The sequence below is a fragment of the Phaenicophaeus curvirostris genome, chromosome 9 (assembly GCF_032191515.1).
Source record: "Phaenicophaeus curvirostris isolate KB17595 chromosome 9, BPBGC_Pcur_1.0, whole genome shotgun sequence".
Lineage (NCBI taxonomy): Eukaryota > Metazoa > Chordata > Aves > Cuculiformes > Cuculidae > Phaenicophaeus > Phaenicophaeus curvirostris.
Genome location: NC_091400.1, coordinates 24150117 through 24170109, shown reverse-complemented (window position 1 = coordinate 24170109; position 19993 = coordinate 24150117). Strand labels below are relative to the sequence as shown.

The following is a 19993-nucleotide window of genomic DNA, read 5'->3' as shown; positions in this document are numbered from 1 at the left end:
GAGAAATAATAATTGTTGGCATTTATAAGCAGTGTTCATACTCAAAGGACTCTGAAACAGGCCCCAAATAAGTTAAGTCAAGCGTAAAATTAATTATTGTCATATGGCCACAATCTAAGCTAAACCTTGTGTCAGTGATTGTGGGAAAAGGAAACAAAAAACCCTCATACATGAAAAAATTACAGCTGTGGTTTGGAATACTCATGAAGCAGTTTTCTGCAGCTCAGTGAAAAATAATCACTCTTAAGGAAAGCAAGCAGTGGAAACAGCAGCATCCAAGAGGCAGAACACCCTACAGTGGACATAGTTAACTTGTCTTTTTTGCGAGTGGTGACTAGTTAGGCATATTAAGTTTGACATTTTAAAGGGAAATAATTTGGGAATCTGAAAACACTACGGTTAACACCCTTGAAGCCTACAGCATTTCCTTGTAACAGAGCTAGAGAAGACCACTACGTCTTGAAAGGAAAGTAACATTCGTGGTTTATGGAATAGGTCTTCCAAAGAGGACGGATTATTTTTGCTGAAGTTATTCAACTTTCCTTGTTTGTTTTTTTTTCTCTCTCTGCTTCCACAGAGGACTTACATCTTCACTTTTCTATTGAGCTCACGAGTCTTCATTCACCCACACGAGCTCCTGGCTAAAGTGGGGCAGATCTGCATTAAACAGAAGCAGCAGCTAGAAACTGGGACTGAGGCAGAAAAGGTAAATGAATCATTATCTCATTTGGTTAGCTGTGCTACTGTCATTTATCTCCCATTCTCTTCTTTATATTGTAAAGCTAAATAGATTGGCAAAGAATAAATTAAAATAGTCATTGGCATATGTTACTGGATGCATTTCTATTCATTTTTCTCCTTGATGCTGTGTTACTTCTTTGCTAGCTACAAACATAGTTTATGTACTACCTAACTGGTTGGATACTGTGGCTGGAAATATAACCTTGATTGCAAGCCACAAGTTGGTGCTATGCACTGGAGCAATGTGTATCTGCTGTGAAACCTGCCCAGTAAATTGTTTTGCACTTCTGGGCTTTCATAAAGTTAGGTCTTCCTCGAATCCGATTCCCCTTCCTCCAGTCACCCTCACCATCCCTACTAGAGTTGAGTGCTCTGCTGTAGCTTATTGGCGGAGTGGTTTAGGTTGGTGCAAGAGTAAATGAGAAAGTTAGTTCTCATGAAAATTAAGGGATTAATTAAATTGTAAGCCTGTGTAGACATTGTCGGCCACAATGTTGTTACAGCAGATGAAACCAAACTGGATCAGTTTATGATATGAACTTGAATCCAAATTTTACCATTATGGAAAGTGTGTATTGAAGGGGTTTTGTCTGAAATTGAAGTACTGGAGTAGTCCAAGCTAAGATGAAAAGAGACAGAAACAAAGATGAAATCAGCTAGTATTTCAGCACTTTAATTGTTCAGATCTTGAGCATATTTTGGATCCATTTTTCTTTGGAAGAGAGGAAGAAAGGGCTTCTTCCTCCTTTACTATTCCTGAGGTGCTGTCTCGTAAGTCACAAAATTACTCTACAGGAAAGACTAATCACTTGGTGCAAAATTACTTTCATCCAGATCAGTCCCCTGATCTATTCACCAAATAGCTATGTAACTCATCATGTAGGTGCTGGGGAATTGAAGAGACCAGGGTAATAAGGTGCAAGAACCTCTGCATCCAACTTCGTACACAGAGGTGATAACCATTGTCACTGCCAAACCAGTTTGTGACTGAGTAAACTCAAACAGATGCTTTTCAAACTGTAGTAAACTAAACAGAGATAGAAACTCTTAAGAGATGTTGGGACAATCTGAAACATGAAATGAGTAAAGCTGATCTGTAGGCATGAAGAGGAAGACTGCTGCCAGTAGTTAGTGTCAAAATACATGTGTAATACTTGGATTTAAACATAATGGGAGAGGAGATGAAAAATTTGTGAGTAACAATTTTAAAATAAAAATAGTATCTGGGGACTGTATCTATCACCTAGACATTTAAAGACAAGGCATTAGTTGTAAAGCTGTAGTATTCTGCCTTTTCAGACGCTGTGTTGAAACACATGGCTTCCACACTGAAATGAAATAGCATTATATCCTAACAACACTATGTAAAATAGAGCAGCTCATATTCCAAACACCCACATTCTTACAACTTCTGCTGACAATTTGGAAATGGGCCTACAGGAAAACCAGCAAACAGCAGGGTGACAATAAAACATGAGTGGTTTTGGGAGGCTGTTCTAATTTACATGTTTTGATGGTTGCTTTTCCTGCTATGCCCTTGATCCCTTACTACCCCTTCAGTATAAACTGTATTTTTTTTTCCTGCCCATTAAATGCAAAATTCTAGGAAAACACTACATAAACTTCTGACATCCCTCCCAAATGACTACTTTACTGTCCTCTACTGCAAGCACCTGTATGTTTTACAGAATAGTTTGGCCGCTAGCATTTGGAAACATTTATTTTTCTGTCTAGAAACAAATAAAAGCTCATTTCACATGCAGCATTTCTCTACTCAAAGCACTCTACGTATTCACAGTCATAACCCATTAAGGTATCATCAGCTACCAGCACCTTCTAATTAAGTGGCTCTGTAGCAGGAAATAGCTGGCAAAGTAGTTAAAGCAGCTCTGATCATTTCTGATAAGAGATTTGCATAAGCAAACTCTTAAGAGGAGAAGCTGGCTGACTTGTTGCCTGGATAGCATGCGAGCTGAAAACTTGGCAAGGAGCCAGGTTTTGAGGTTATATAGCACAATAATTATCATTGCTTTGTTTTTGACATCATTGTCTAGCCAAGAAGTCCTATAGAAAACCAAAGAAAAGTGCACTTAAAAGTAAAACGCTCTGGGCTGTCTTGGGGCCTGCTTAGAGTCCTTTGGTCACTCATAAAAAAGAAAGGATTATATGGTTTAAGGCATCAGTTATAATATAGAAATCATAGAATCGGTATGTCCCACGTTGGTAGGGGCCCACAAGGATCATCAGTTCCTACTCCTGTACCTGCATAGAACAAGCCCAACAGTCACACCAGGTGTCCGAGAAAGTTGTCCAAATGTTTCTTGAATATTGTCAGGCTTAGTGCTGTGACTGCTTCCCTGGGAAGCCGTTCTGGTGCTCCACCACCATCAGGGTGAAGAGTCTTTTCCCAGTCCCTGGCACATCTTCCTGCCATTCTCTCCGATCCTATCATTGGTCTTCAGAGATCAGCACCTGCTCTTCCTCCTTCCATTGTGAGGAAGCAGTAAACCACAATGTAGTCTCCCCTCAGTCTCCCCTTCTCCACGCTGAGCAGACCAAATGAGTTTAGCCCCTCAGTCTTAAAGAATAAAATATAATTCTCCATAAGTGCATCAGAGATTAGAAAGACACACTTGTGTTGCATTTTTCAGTGAAAAAAACTGTTGTTAGAACAGTTGTGGTGCATTATTTCTGCAGCTTGAGGGTATTTTTTAACTCAACAGTTAAAGTAGTATGAAAAAAACAGAAGTTAATTTCTATTAAGCTTGTCTTGCCTGTCTTGGAATACATTTAGTCCCTTCAAAAATTATTTCCCTCCATTTTTGTCAATAGCAAGTTCTCCCTTTTAAAAGCAAAAACAATACTCATAACAACCAGGTCATTGTCATTCAACCTCCTTTTCCTACAAGCACAGAACTGCTATTGCCCTCCCTTCTAATTGGTAGCTGTTTCTCAGTCCTGTTTGTCGAATCTCACATGGAAGTATTTTCCTTCTCAAAGAAATGCGTGTGTGTGTTGGGCCTCACAAAGGGAGGCTCGTGTCTGAAGTAGGACTCCAGAAGAAGTATGTTGGTAGGTTTATTGCAACCATGACAAAAAGGAAAATGCATGCTGATACCCACAGATCTGCGTGCCTTCATCTAGGTTGCTGCAAATGATGTGCATCAGGCTGCTTGAGTTTCAGAGTGTGCATGAAACATGAATCTCGTGTTCGGCTGTATTGATAGTTTTCAGTGTTGCACTCAGAAAGCAGCACACCTTATTTTCGTGAGAATTAGAAACATCTGATAAAGCATTAAGCTTTTTTTACACCTGAAGGGTAATTACATGAAGAGTAATATGGTTTGCAGTTGCAACAGGTGTGTAGCTTTCCATCGTGAAGGCAGCAAACCCTACCAAGTGATGAGTAGGTACTTGAGATGGGAAGTCAGCGTTCAACCTGAAGATGCTTGTCACAGCCTAAGGAAGGACCTTCCTGCTCCCGTCTCTCCCTTTACAGTTTCAAAAGTTAAAAAGAGAGCATAGTCAGCACAATTAATACCAAAAAAACAGTTTTGTAACAGCTTTTGGTAAATGAAAGTGGAATAGGCATGTACCTGTTAATTTTAATTGGATGGAAGTGCACTGGCTGGTTAATTCATTCTCCATCACAAGCTACAGATTATTCTTTTAATATTGTCAGGCTCCATGCATTTCCTAGCAAAAAAATTGTTGTTTCCCCAGGGAAGATGACAATGGGAATTTGGAGGACAGAATTATGATCCGGAACTGCATTCCACATCTTTTAGAAATATCTTGAAGCTGGGCTCCACAGTAGTAGCGTTGGCAGAGATGGCTTTGCAGCAACGCCCATTGCTAGCCAGGAAAACAGTGATGATTTCTTTTTGCCCTCACTATCCAACTATTCTGTACTTCTGTCACTAGCAGGATCAATTAACTACTATTGATAAAAACAGCTAGGAAAGGCATACTAGCAGAGTATGGTTTGCAGTGCTAATTCCCTTCAGGCTTACAAGAATCACTGGCTTATTTTCAGACTGAGGATTCAAGGGCACGTGGTTTGACTTCAGAGTTCTTACTAATCTTTATTAATAATCCCACTGACTGTATACCAGTGAGATGTAAAAAATAAAAAAAAAATGCAGAAAACAGCTCAGTTTGGTTGACTTTTGGTTTTGATTAAATAAACTGTGACATACTCTGATCAGGTGATGTTCTGGCAGGAGTTCCTACCAATTCTTGCAAGACTTCATTTGTCTTACAAGAAAATGCACTGATTTCCTGTAGTGACACTCACATGCTAAGTCACCTTCTGTAACCCCTGAGAGGCCAGTGGAGAGGGGAACGAGGAAAAGGCACCATGCATGGGGAAAAGGAACTGCTGCGTAGTGGAACTTGTGTGGGTTACAGAAGTGGGGAGGTAGACGCAAATGGAACACTTCCTCTTTTTCCTCAGCGTGTCACAAGATGGGTGGGAGAATAAATATAACCTGGATTTAAAGTTTCGATTCCTTTTGTTCCTTAAAAGCATTCTTAGCATTCACACTCCCAATTTTACAAGAGTGCTCCCTTGGCTTTTCTGATGCTGCTGTGTTACTACGATAGTGAAGTAATTGGCACCCAACTCAGGTCTAACTAATAAAAAGCCTTAGAAGATTCATATGGGTAACAGAAGAACTTAGAAAATAGCTCTCCCTCCCCTTTCTGCGATTGATAGCTTTTTGAGTAAGAGCCAATACTTTTTATTTTCAAAGTTCATTTTGATTTAGGTGTCACAGGGAGAACACACACATCTTTCCTGTCATTCATTTATTTTAACATACAGCTCAATCTGGAGGTGCTGATAAATTCTATAGAACAAAAATGGCTTTTTGAATGTTTCTCATGAAAGATGCTCAGTAGTGCTGCAGTTTGTATGCATTTGCATTCAAACACTAAGGTACTGCTGCCTCAGATGGCATAAATCGGCTTAGGACCTATTGACACCAATCAAATAAGTTAAACTATTCTGTCATCTTCCTGGCTTTATACAACTAACCTTTAAAATAACTTCAAAACGTTTGGTAAAAGACATTAACAAGTTCTCATGAAAGGTGGCTAATCATACTATTTCAGAATGTGGCTTACAGTTAAATATGTTCTTTTTTTATCCCCTTTGCCTACCACTATTGCAAATTTTCAAGGCTGTCTCTAGTTTTATGTGAGCCTTCATTGGCTAATTTACTCTGCCATCAGAAAGGTCCACGGTTGGTAATCAACTCATTGTTTCTTTCTAGGCAAAGCTAAAATCCTTCGCTGCCAAAATCATTCAGCTCCTGAAGGAATGGACTGAAACCTTCCCCTATGATTTCCAAGATGAAAAATCCATGAAGGAGTTAAAGGAGATTGCTCACAGGATCACACAATGTGATGAGGTAGGGTCAGTGGTGGGAAACTACTAAGCAGGAAAGCAATATTTGTCTACCTTTATATATAGTTTATCATATTATGTACAAGCCCCTGCTCCTGTATGCAGGATCTTCTAAATGGACTCCAGCAGCAGTGGCTAAGCTGTCAGTGTAACTGCAGGACATGGGCTGAGCGATGAACTTGATGGTCCATTAGCAGGAGCTGTCTATGTATAATCACCATGTGTGAAAGGAAGAGACAAAATAGTCATGACAATATGAAAAATGGATGTGGTGCAGAAGGAGAAAGGAAAGAACAGTGACTATAATGGTACAATATAGTTAGCTTCCATAATTATGTACTACCCTTTGTACGTTGTTACTACTCTCTAGGTCCACGTCCTGCAATACACATCAGCTGGTTGTATCAGATGTACTTTTGCTCAAGGTGAAGATGCTTGTTATGTAACACTTCATTCCTTGTTCCTAACAACAATCAGCAATTGGTTCGTTGGTGTGTTTAAAGTGGCATGCACAGTATTTCCACAAAGAAAGTTATATTTGAGCTCTGCTAGCTAGTCAATCACCAGACTTAACAGCTCTGAATTTCCAGCACATGAAGAAAATTAGAGCTCACAAAAGACTTTTCTAAAGCAAACAGATAAAAATAAAACAAGGGCTGCGAGTTTTCTGTTCAGTGTTTTCTCATTGAGAAAGTCACTAACTACTAATAGAAGAAAGGCTATAGTCCAGAACTACAAGGCAATTAATTGTAAAGTGTTTGAAGTAGAAGCTTATCCTTATTTTTAAACTTACAACTTCAAGATATTTTTGAAAACAATTAGCAGGAAACAGGGAGACAATTGTATTGCATACTATTGTTGATTCAAGTACAGAGAAAATGAAGAACAACAGGTTAGACAGTACTGCATCAATCGGTGATAGGGCACAACGCAATTAGGTGTTACCGAGTTGTCAAAAGGAAGCATGGCAGTTTTGTTGCATCAGCAACGCTGTTTACCTGGATCGTACTATGAAAATGTCAGTGCCATAGTAGGAGGGGAAAAAGAAACAGGGTTATAATATGCCTTCTATGATTCTTTGTAGATAAGGGTGATGAGGTGTATGTTGACAGAAATACTACTGAGAAAGGGGACTTGGCAGAGGTTTCATTTAGCATCTTTGTATTTAATCTGTCTCCTCCTTTGAGCTAGGAAGAGGTTGTGGCCTTTATTGCTCATTCTCTTCCCTCCCACTCTGTTATGTATGAATAAATTGTCATTTGAGAAAAACACGCCTTCGTGGAGTGGCTCAGTGCTCTGGTGTCTGAGGCATCTGATGACATCACTGTATTTATCCCTTAACAAGGCTACAGGTCAGGTTTGATCAGCAAAGAGCTGTGCCACATCTGACCCCTAGGAAACAACTTGGCACTGACAAAAAGCAGCTCTTGCTATTTGTTGCCACAAGAAATGACCCATACTGCACATCTGCAAGGGATTGTTGTAATAGCTCGGCATTTATTTAGTATATTAAAGCTTTTCCAACCCACCTTAGGATGCTAATCACCATACAGAGGATAGAAAGTCAGCTGAACTCTCACAAAGTGGGCAGGTCCTTGTCCTAGTGATATCAGGCAGCAGACCAAATAGCCATAGCTACAGCTAGGGTTTCACCCCAAATGATGTACAGATGTCTTGTTTGAACTCAAACAAGGATGACCTATTGTACACTCGTTGGCTTATTCTCCAAAGCTGTAGGAAAATTCAGGGTAAACTTGTAATGATAGACAAGCGCCCTTAAGAGTTTCAGCAGTTTCCTAAGTATTAAGATGCTAATAAATAGCTTAAGTAAGCCATAGGTTTTGATGTCATTGCAGTTTCTTTATTCATTTTCATGTAACATCTGCCATACTCTCACCTGTGTTCAAGTTTGATTATCTATATCTACAGGGTCTGCCTCCTTCCAGACACATAAGTCAGGCATAGCAGCTGAAGTCAAATGATGTACAGTAGAAAGCTCAGCATCCCAGAGAGCAGAATTAGTACCTGATTTTAGTCCCCCCAGCACACTCTCTTGGCATTTCTGAGCACTTGTAGCACAGTATCTGAAATGGCTCCAGCCAGCTGCTGTTCAGCAGTAATCCAGTTGCCTCAAGATGAGCTACACTGCTTTCAGCTTTTCATTTTATTTCACTTGGGAGTCAGATTATTGCCTTGTAAAGCATCATTCTGACACTATTATTGCTTAATTATAGCATGCAATATACAAGTATTTGGTAGTCATCGTCTCTCACATCTGCTACATAATTTCAGTCATCACTGCACATTAGTGGCTTGTTTGAATGATCACAGACTCATTGCAGTTCTTTCTAGTGCCTCCAGTTGACTGACAGAAACCAACACAGCAGGTTGTAAACTAATAGTTAACCTCGTGGCTAACTTCAAGAGAAATAATTTGCACGGAAGCAAGAGGACGGCAAGAGGAGGACTGTCTTTGGTAGAGTTAGTTTTTCCTGGAAGAACAGGGTTGGAGAACCCAGGCCATTTGAAGCAGTAGCAGAAGGGATGAAGGAGTAGGAAAGCGATCATTATTAGCTCTTTGGGCTTGGCCTCAGAGAAACACGTAGAGGATACAAACAATCGATGGCTGAAAGAATTCAGCCTTCCTTCATGGTCGACACACTGAACAGATGGATTATCTTTCTGTGGCTTTACCAGTGTTTATCCTCATAGAACCAGTGTTTAAAATCTGCACCTGATGAACAGAAAGGCATTTTAATTGTCCAAGAATACAAGGTACTTTGTGCTCTTATCTAAATATTTGAACACTATAGTTGTTCAAAGCCAAGCCAATATTTTAGGTTACAAGCCTGGATATAATGTGAATTCCCTGGGTTCTGCCTTGGCTAGAGAGACTTGATCATCTGTGGGTCTGATCTGAATAACAAAGATTTCTGGCACTTGGTACATGGAGGATCCAAGAAGCCTCGTGCAACCAACTTTACCACCTTTTGCTATACCCATTTTAAGCTATTGACCTTGATGCCTTTGAAATGGGCCTGCTAGCCAAAAGGAGTCAACCAGCCAAGCAAGTCAGAGTTGGGAAGGCAGGCAGGCATGATGATATTGTTATCAAGTTGTGTAGGCAGTTAGAACAAGTTCATTTGTTGCAGGGTGGTCAGCTCAGATAAGGCGAAAGAAAATGGATAATAGATTTATTTTTCCCAGTCAGGAATTCTTTGGTGATCTGCCTCTGCAAAAGCTAAAGATTTTTAACAGTCATTGTTTCTGCCTTTTTCTTAGGAAAATGGAACAGTGAAAAAGATCATTAGCCAGATGACACAGAACCTCCTGTTGGCCCTCTCTGCACGGAGCCAGTACCAGGAAATCAGAGAGAAATTCCGGCAGCCTGTTACTGACAAAGGCACCATTCTCAAAACCAAGCCACAGTCAACTCAGAAGGACATCCTGAGTGTGTGTTGCGACCCTCTGATCTTGGCACAGCAGCTGACATATATCGAACTGGTAAGACACCAATTTGTGCAAATTACTACATTTTCCATTTACTAAATATTAATATACTCATCACTAGAAATTTTACTATGGCTTCACTGATAGCCTCCAAAGTCTTAATCAAAAAATACCAAGTAACATGCGATATCCATTAGGTACAGTGATAAAAACACCCTACACGTCTTCATTGCAGCAGTGTGAAAGTTAGCAAAATTTTCTCCTGTGTCTCTGTTGATGCATTTTCACTGAACTACCTTTTGGTTATATGGTGGCACTGTCTCAGCATGTATGATCTCATTTCTCCAAACACAGGAAAGGGTGAGCAACATTTACCCAGAGGATTTAATGCAGATTGTCAGCCACATGGACTCCCTGGATAATCACAAGGTACAAGAAGGGATACAGGGGGAAAAAGAAAGTGTAACTGGGGTAAAGAACTTCCATGATTTGAGTACACACAGCGCATGAAAGGCTGACATTCTCTAACTCTCATTAAGGTTATGTCTTGAAAAAAATCTCATTGGATGTATTTTAAGGCATAGAAAGAAGTTTATCCTTTGGTGTATTGACTTTATAATGATACAGAATAGGAGTAACGTGGTCTGTCTTACGAGGAATGGCTGAGGGAACTGGGGTTGTTTGGCCTTGAGAAAAGGAGGCTGAGCAGAACTTACCACTGTCTACAGCTACCTGAAAGGAGGTTGTAGTGAGGTGGGTGCTGGTCTCTTTTCCCAAATAACAGGTTATAGGACAAGAAACGTCCTCAAATGGCACCAGGGGAGGTTTAGATTGGATATTAGGAAAAATGTCCTCACCAAAAAGGTTATCCGATAATGGAACTGGCTGTCCAGGGAAGTGGTTGTGTCACATCCCTGGAGACATTTAGAAGACAGGTAGATGGGATGGTCAGAGATTTGGTTCAGTAGTGGAAAATTATGATTGGACTCTCTCTTAAAGGTCTTTTCCAACCAAACAATTACATGATTCTCTTCTCTTTCAGTGCCGAGGCGATGTGACCAAAACCTACAATTTGGAGGCCTATGACAATTGGTTCAATTGTCTCAGCATGCTGGTGGCTACAGAGATTTGTCGGGTAGGTATTCATAGAGAACAAGATAGCAAAGCGATCCTGGCCCTTAAGGACAAAAGGCAGCCAGTGGTCTGATAGGGATTTAAGCATTAGCAGTGCAATTAAAGATAATGACATTACTCAAGCATTAAATTATTTGCATGCTTATATGATTAAGACTTCATAGCTATGTTGGGCTTTGCATTTATTCTCTAGTTTTGTGTCACTTCCATAGTAGCATTTGTCATGCAGTGAAGTAGAACTTGTGTGGATCAGTTAGGATATTTTAGATTTTTTTTAATTACAGGCACAAATTCTCAGAGATACACATCTTTAAATGCAGATTTAACAATGAAAAGCTGCCCTTCCACTGCATTTAGGTATCATTAGCACTGTCATATATACATTTTTGTTGTAGAAAAGTCAGAAATAAACTTTCTCCAAAAGCCTGGGGAGGAAGGGGACTACTGTAGAGGTTAAGAAAAAAAAAAAGACAGAGAACAGCCTAATTAGAGGTTAAAGCAACTTCTGTAGTATAAAGAAATTGAAGGGCCCAGAGCCCTTTTTTTGCATACATATTCTCTGTGGGTTTAGATTTCCATTGATATGCACCGGTTCTACCAGCGGGAAATGTTCTCTCTGTTCCTGCTTGGTCAGTGGAAATCCAGATGCCTACTGCAGTTTCAGGAAGTCCCACATGTTGGTCCTAATCTCATAGGATTTCCTGCTCTCAAAGCAATTTAGTACAAAAACACACCAAGACATCTTCCAGAGCTGGCTGGGATAGCCAATACATTTGGTAAACAAATCAAAAGGTTTTAGCATACCAGGGGTTAAGCCAAGCTGTCGTCTACTGAGCCATTTTCTTTTGGAATGACACAAACTGAAATACTTAGGTAAGAGGGTCTGCAGTCACCACTCAGAATCCAGGCTGAGCCTAGATCTAAATATGGGAAAGATTTTAATGAATGAATGTAATCTAGACAATAACACTAGCTTTAAAAAAAAAGAAACATTGATTGCTTTTGGAAACATAGTTTGGAGACAGTACTACATATTAATTTTGCTTTACCATTTCTAAAAGGACATGCAAAGCAATTGTTCAGCATCATGTGCTGGATCGTTTGCATGTGTGCATGAATGGGAATTTGTATTTTTGAGCATCATCACTACCTGCTCTCAAGAGGTCACTTAAGAGAATACACAGTAAAATGAAAAAATTGTTCCTTCTCACTTTCACGTTACATGTGCTTGCCTTATCTGTCTACTTCTTTCCCCCTTCTTCAGTAGTTTGCATTTTTTCCATATATTCTTTCTGATAGCCGCTTCATGTTATCTTCCTTTTCCAGTAACAGGAAATTGCTGGAAGCGTCCAGTTTATGTAGACAAGATTCCCTAAGACACTGAACTTTATACATAAACAAATAATTACACTCCTCCACAACTAGACAAGTAACTGATAGTAGCTCCAGATACTTCTGCTACTTTATTAAAAATTCATCTTAACAAAATACCCTCAGGCCTATAACATCATAATATTTAGCTGGAAAAAAGCCTTGAAATGTTTTTTTCAATTAACCTCTTACAATGCCTTTGACAGAACATCCCATCTAACTTAAATGCTATCTCATATCTCGTAACAGACTTCAGGTTTTTCTTTCAGGTTGTAAAGAAAAAACAACGTACAAGAATGGTGGAATTTTTCATTGATGTGGCAAGAGAATGCTTCAATATTGGAAACTTCAACTCCATGATGGCTATTATCTGTGAGTATCGTTAACACAAATGACAAAAGGCACTCTATTTTACAACCGGATTGGCAAGACTTTGCCTATAGTTGCCCTAAACTGGCTGACCGGTTCTACAGGAGCAGAATGTACCAGCAGCAGTTTAACATGTGGGTGGGTGAGCATTAGCTACTTCTGTTTGTTAAGCTGAACTGCCTTCCAGAAAACATGGTGCTGATACATAAACACCACCATCATGTTAGCCCTGTATTTTTTTTTTTTCAACTTGGTTGTTTCTTCCTTTCCCTGTTCTCTCTCGATTCAGCTGGCATGAACTTGAGTCCTGTGGCACGGCTAAAGAAAACTTGGTCCAAGGTGAAAACAGCAAAATTTGATGTTTTAGAGGTATGTATACTGTTTAGACTTTATCTAGAAATCCACCAAATAGTTGCACCAAACTTCTGCTGTGGAATTACCAAATCAGAGACACTTCTGTCAGTGGTTACCAGCAGATAAATATCAGGGAGAGCATTTCCCAGATTTCAAACTCCCACTCACTACTTGCCTGTGTGTGCAACTTTTCTTTAGGTTATTCTTCCTAGTATATATTTTCCATTTAACATTGAGGTAGTTCATATTCGAGTCAACGTCATTTTGTTACCCTTAAAACTAACTAGAGTACTCCATCTAGTGGAGATCTGAATGAAAACAAAAGAAAATTAGAAATCGTCATCTGACTGGTGACAGCAAGTTAGAATTTTGCTTTTTTTCCCAATAGCCATTTACCATTTCCTTTCAGTCTCGCATTAACCACAGAAGCAAAGCACAAATGTAAAGCCCATACAGAATCCTCCTTTCAAACAAGATAGAAATTAGAAATCCTTATCAGTATAAAGTACTCTATCATGAAAGCATAAAGAGAGGCCCAATAAGTTCATGAAGAAGTGACTCTCCTGTGGCTAGGTCAAAGGTTTTTGTATTTGACAGGCTGAAAGAGTTGGGCTTGTTTAGCCTAAAGAGAACAGAATGCTGTGGGGAGACCTTAGCAGCCTTCCAGTACAGCTGGGGAAGGCTCTTTATCAGGCAGTGTAGGGGTGGGGTGAGGGGAAAAGGTTTTCAGCTGGAAGAGGGGAGATTCCTATGAGATCTTAGGAAGAAGTGTTTTCCTGTGAGGGAGGTGAGGCACTGGCACAGGTTGCCCAGAGAAGTTGCGGCTGCCCCGTTCCTGGAGGTGTTCAAGGCCAGGTTGGATGGGGCTTTGAGCACCCTGATCCAGTGGGAGGTGTCCCTTCCCATGGCAGGGGGGCTGGAACTGAATGGACTTGAAGGTCGCTTCCAGGTCAAACAATTCTATGATTCTATGCTATTTAAGAAACATTTATTACTTGACTGTTTTTTGCCCTCTCCGTAAAAACAGCATCACATGGATCCATCCAGCAACTTCTGTAATTACCGCACAGCCCTGCAAGGAGCAGCACAGCGATCTCAGACTGCCAACAGCAATCGAGAGAAAATAGTTATCCCTGTTTTCAACCTTTTTATTAAAGATATCTACTTTCTGCACAAAATACATACAAACCGCTTGCCAAATGGGCAGATAAACTTCAAGGTAGGACTTAGCTGTTATAAAAACTGTAATGCTAGATAAACATCATACATTGCAAACATTTGCCAGTTTTGAACATTTAGCTCACGATATGATCAATTCCTTCAGCACTGCTTTGATTGCTAAATCAATATTATTATTTAGGAGAAACAATTTCATCAAGTTCTGTGAAAGCTCATACTTGCAGTTGCCATATTTGTATTACAGATCCAGCAGATCCACAATTGCATATACAGAAAAGAACCTATAAAACTGAAGGAATGTAGTTGCCTTCTGTTTAAAGACTATTTTTAAAACGTACTGCCATAGTGATTATTTTTTGTGAGTTTTACATGAAATAGAACAGATGCACAGGAAAACATAAAATTCACATAAACAGAACCGATTGGAACGAAATTAATTTGTTGCTAAACCTGAGGCATGGAATGATTGAGAAGAAAATAAGAATTTCAGAAGCCAGAAGTTTGAGAGACTCTGAAATTGAAACAAGAGAAGCAATAACTAAGAGAAAAGAAATGTCATTTTAATATTCTTTTAATTACCTCATGCAGAAATTCTGGGAGATTTCAAGACAGATTCATGATTTCCTGACATGGAAGCAGGTTGAGTGCCCTTTTGAAAAGGACAAGAAGATACAGAGCTATCTACTCACAGCACCCATTTATAGTGAAGAAGGTAAACCCCTTTATCAAACATTATAGCAAGTCTTCCTACTTGTTGAAATGCAGATAAAATATTAACATGCAAAAAAAATTAATACATATTATTGCTTCTGTATCAGCTTCTCATGAGAATAAACTTCATTGTGAAGTCAGACAAGTTATACCTGATATACAGTAACTTTTGAATTTGAGTTAAAGAAAACCCACATGTGTTTTTATTTAATTTCCTAGCTCTGTTCATTGCATCCTTTGAAAGTGAGGGTCCAGAAAACCACATGGAAAAAGACAGCTGGAAAACACTCAGGTATGAAGCTTCCTCAGAACATGCATCTTTACGCAGACACACACAGGCTCGTGATAATCAGTTCCCTCCCTCCTATTTGCATATCCAGCTTAAGACTGTTTTGGCCCACATCCGAGTATTTTTTCTTCAAAATTCAAATCTGAACAATTCAAAAGGTCTTGGATTTCAATACAGCTTTTCCAGGCAGATCAGTTCAGGCTGCAGGATCACTGCTGTGTAGGCTATCAAAGAGAGTAAAAGAATCTACATTTGTAGCAGATTTCAGACATTCTTTTCTCAGAGGAACAAATATTTAAAGATTCTAAGAAGTTGCTATCATTTATTGTACTTACACACTTAAACCTTATAAAAGGATGAAATTTTATACGAATACTCTAATTTTCAGCCTACTTTTAAGGGATAAAGTATCAATGACTCCTCCCTGTTTGAGAGGCAGGGAGCACCTCTTCCACATACATGATGAGATTTCTGAGGCCAAGGCAGAAAGAGATTTAGACCTTTGTAAATCATGTGACCCAGAGAAGTCGTGGCTGCCCCTCCCTGGAGGTGTTCAAGGCCAGGTTGGATGGCGCTTTGAGCGGCCTGATCCAGTGGAAGGTGTCCCTGCCCATGGCAAGGGAGTTGGAATTGGATGATCTTTAAGGTCCCTTTCAACACAAACCATTCTGTGATTGTGTTAAACACTTAGATTCAATGTGCCTGTACCAGATAAAGAATGAAAAAGTCTTCGGTGTCCTGAGCTGCAATTGAGCTACACTGACTGTCTTGTCCTAAATCAGACACTGTTTCACGGTGTTTCTTAAGATGCTTGCATAAGCTTTTCACTTATGATACCTGTGCAGTGTATCTTGCATTAAATGTAATGTCTTTCATCAAGCAATAGTTTAGGATGACAGAGGAACATGTTATTTGCCTGAACAAATCTTAAGGACCTGATGCTTATGTTTTAATTTAGTTTTATACTGTTTGATAATGTGTCTCTTGGAGAAAGGCTTCCAGCTAGTGATGCAAAGTAGATCTATTGCCAACCTTTACCAAAACTGTAAAACTTCTTTTCATGATGGAAAATATAATTTTATTTTTTATTACTACTTCTTCTAGGACAACTCTGCTTAATAGAGCCTGAGATTTTTGGATCTCATCTGCAGACTTTGAAGTACATTGAATGAATGTGGTTTTGCAACCTGAAAGAACTTGGACTGAGCTAAGAAAGACCTCACTGGCTGAGGTCTGTTTTGTATATACAGTAACTTTTATGAAATCAAATGTGTTAAATATTTCACATGTCAACCTTAAGGCACTTAAGTGAAGGGGTTTGTTTGTTTGTTTTTTTATTTTAAATAAAAGGGCAGGGCCCTGTTCTCAGAGATGAAATGTATCACGGGAGATGGTATCCCTGCAGAGATCTTATGCTATCAGCATCCAGATTTTTATTTTTTGTTACTTCCACCAAAATCAATAAAAATTAAAACATACGACCTAACTAAAGCCAGGGTTCAGGTTAAATACTCCATTGGACCAGTATCCTACAGAACACTCAATACTTCTATCTAGCTTCAAAGCGAAGGGTCTCCTTCAAATCAGTGATACCACTCAACGTGCTTGCAGAGTCAAAGCCTTAGACATCTGCAGTAAGCATGTTCCTCTCCTACATCAGAAAATAGTGCCTTACAAGGTACTGATATCGTTTAGTGTACCTTCTGTTATGCTGGACTGGAAGTAAAGAAAATAAAATTATGGATGCCTTGAAACCAGGTACAATGTACTTTTTAAATACAATGGAGGATATGGCACATGAAGTAGAGTATACCTGCCTGTAACACTGATGGTGCAGCAAACATATTTTTGTTACATGATTTAAAGAGATAAGATGAGGTAACTGCTGGGGGAATGTGCGTTTGTGCGTGAGTTTGTGTGCGTGCATGTGTGAAGATGCACACATCTAAGTTTTAATGCTTCTGGGAACTATCCTTTAAATTCTGGCTGTCAGAATAGTTTGTGTTTTCCTTTTTAAAAATCAGGGATTTTTTTTGTTTGTTTGGTTTAAGAGAAGGATGTCTAACCTAGATTATCTCTGCAAAACAGGCTCAATATGGTTTTTGGAAAACAGGTTTTACAAAATAATAATCATACGAGCAAGGGAGAGGGAAGTAAACACCAATGCCCAATTTGAAGTGAAGGCTAAAATTTTCTAGAGGAGCTTAAGAAAAGTTCATCACCACTGAACTGGGCATTTAATTCCCTTGTTTCCTTTGAAAATGCTAGTCTGAACTTACAATTAAAACAAAGACCAAGATAATTATCTTGTATTTTTGCAAGCCAAGATTAACTGGGCCAGAACTCATTGAAGACTAAAGAAAACACCATAAGAAACTGGTCAAACCTTTGAACCCAGGTCAGTACAAAAATTAGAGATGATCTGCAAGTCTGCCGATGCTTACTATCTCTAATTTCTCCTTTTAGCCTTGAGTTTACACCTACTTTGGCTATCAAAATGAGCACCTGAGGGGCTTGCTTATATTATGTAAGGATTCAATGTATTCATTTCCAGGTAAAAAATACACAGTTCAAGACTTAACTTCCTCACCTGATCTCTAAATGGAAAAAAAAAAAATGGGCTCATATTGAAAAATATTTTTAATTAACAACTTATGACCCATGAATATCTACTGTCCTTTCCAGTAATTGTTGTCTTAAGGGATGAGGGCTGGATATTTGTAAAGGTAAAAACAGAATCATAGAATGTCCCAAGTTGGAAGGGACCCACAGAGGTAATCGAGTCCAGCCCCTGTCCCTGCACAGGACACTCCAACATTCACACTGTGTGTCCGAGGATATTGTCCAAATGCTTCTGGAATATTGTCAGGCTTGGTGCCGTGACTGTTCCAGTGCTCCACTACCCTCTGGGTGAAGAGCCTTTTCCTGATATCTAACCTAATCCTACCCTGGCACATCTTGGCCATGCCCTTGGGTCCTGGTAATGACTTGAACCAGACAGTTACCCATTTTCTTTTTAAACAAGGCCCCCTAGAGTTCACAGTGGTTGCAGCCTCTCTCAGAAAGCCTCACAGAGTACCTCTGCCCAAGCTTGTTTAAAGATGATAACTCCAAGTAGATGGGTTTTACCTTATTCTGCCTTCTACTGAATAAGAGGCAAGACTTACTGGACCCGAGTCTGGTTTATTCCAGTCCAATAGACTCTTCTTGCTGAGTGCCTACAACCAAGAGCAGTGCCACTGTTTCACATAGCGTCTGCAATCACTTAATAGAAGTTATTTGCTCTATTAGCCCTGTAGTGCGGTGAAAAAGTAAAGAGCCTTCCGTCTCTCCCTGTTCCAATTCCCCCTTTGACAACTACTAAAAATTAGAGGAGTAATTTGGGGTAAGGAAGGGCAATAAATTGACATTTTGTTGTTCTCGTAGCATTGGCAAAGTGAAACAAAAAGCAGTTATGCCACAAAGAAGGAAGAAATGCAACACTGTCAATGAGAACAGCCCAGAAGAGGGGAAGGGATAATTCTTATGATCTGCTGCTATTTCTCCTGTGCTGAAGCACTGACCTTCAGCCCTGGATCAGAGTAAAAATATTTATACTGTATTATTACAGTGTTTTGCACTTTCAGAGATGTTCTAGCTAGTAACATTGTCAGACACTATAGGAGGGATTGTATATCAGCTTTGCTTATGTAACTGAAATTTAAAAGGGATACTTAAAATCTAAAAAAAAAATATATATTTGAAATGCAATTTTAGAACACTTTCTGTAAATGTATAAAAAGAGCTTTCACATGAATGTGCACTTCACTGGTCAATCAGTCCTAGTATATACTTGAAATCAATGCAGTATCCACATTGGTTCCCTTTTATTTTTCCTCCCTCAGTTTGATACATTCCTTAAATACAGTGTTTTGCTATTCTGAGCTGAAATGCTAAATATAAAGCTGTACCATAAAGCAGGATATTCCGTGTTTGACTGGATGTGCTTGCATTAATAAAAAAAAAAAACAAACAACCAAAAAACCTTGCTTCAACCAGGCTTAACTTTTCCCATGGTTATTTTCACTTGCGAACTGATCAAGCCACAACCCAGTGGCTGAAAGAGGCGAACAAAGTGTGGAGGGTGATAGAGTCACAATGAACCAACTGATTACTTAAAACTGAAGTTCTGACTAATAAAGATCTATTATGAAATATTTAAACATTCTCCAACACAGGCAAGAGCAACACCAAGCCAACAACACGCTGCCACTTCCTTAAAGTGTTCTCCATAATAGTATTTTATGGTTTGATACAGTGTGCCTGCTGCAGAGTATTTTCGTTCTCTCAATGATAGCAATTAACAGCGTGTAAAAACATTTTGCCTATCCCAGGAGTTGAATTTCGTTTTTGTCCTCCCACGTTTATTGTCTTAACAGGAAAGCACAGAAACAGTTGCTGGTTGCAGCACACCACAGGGTTTCCTGTAGCAAGATCCTGTTGATATTTCAATGCTCCAGGACCTTTGGTTGCAACCACTACCCTTTTTCATGCCCTGCTTTACAGAAGCAAAGCCACTTCCCCAAGGTCACGCAGGGACCAGGCAAGCACAAAGCTATGAGGAGAATCCAGCTTTCCTAACATGCTTGCCACAGTGCTACCCACGCTACCTCCTTTCTCAGGGATGTAAGCCTTAAAAATATGTTCAATTTGCTGGGCAGCAGCTCTGGAGGCCCCAAAGCGTTTTTAATCTGTTGAAAGCTCTCTGGGCAAATTGTTTTGGTAACCAGACATCCACAACAGAACAGTAGAACAGTGCTACTTTCACTCATCACGGCTCATTAGAAAAGATAATGATGTTTACCAGGATTAAGAGGATCAAGCAGAAAAGAGTCTTCCTGATGGCCAGTTCACACTTATTATTAATACACATATTACATCCTTGAAAACTCACTTCCAATTATTTCCCATCCAGTCATTAGGATAAATTAGCTGCTTACACGGGC

The 19993-nt window shown here is 39.5% G+C and overlaps 1 protein-coding gene across 4 annotated transcripts in view; it reads left to right on the top strand.

Annotated features, from left to right (window-relative positions):
• The window catches only part of RASGEF1A (RasGEF domain family member 1A), a 165697-nt gene extending 146655 nt beyond the window's left edge, over nt 1-19042 (top strand). For all 4 annotated transcript variants that reach the window (XM_069864388.1, XM_069864391.1, XM_069864390.1 and 1 more), the window contains 11 exons: nt 578-706; nt 6018-6155; nt 9434-9655; nt 9956-10030; nt 10644-10736; nt 12376-12478; nt 12765-12844; nt 13857-14048; nt 14597-14720; nt 14939-15011; nt 16113-19042. In XM_069864388.1, coding sequence (XP_069720489.1) covers nt 578-706; nt 6018-6155; nt 9434-9655; nt 9956-10030; nt 10644-10736; nt 12376-12478; nt 12765-12844; nt 13857-14048; nt 14597-14720; nt 14939-15011; nt 16113-16137 — 1254 coding nt within the window. In that variant the 3' untranslated portion in view covers nt 16138-19042. The remainder of the gene's footprint in view (nt 1-577; nt 707-6017; nt 6156-9433; nt 9656-9955; nt 10031-10643; nt 10737-12375; nt 12479-12764; nt 12845-13856; nt 14049-14596; nt 14721-14938; nt 15012-16112) is intronic.
• The last annotated feature ends 951 nt before the right edge of the window (nt 19043-19993 follow it).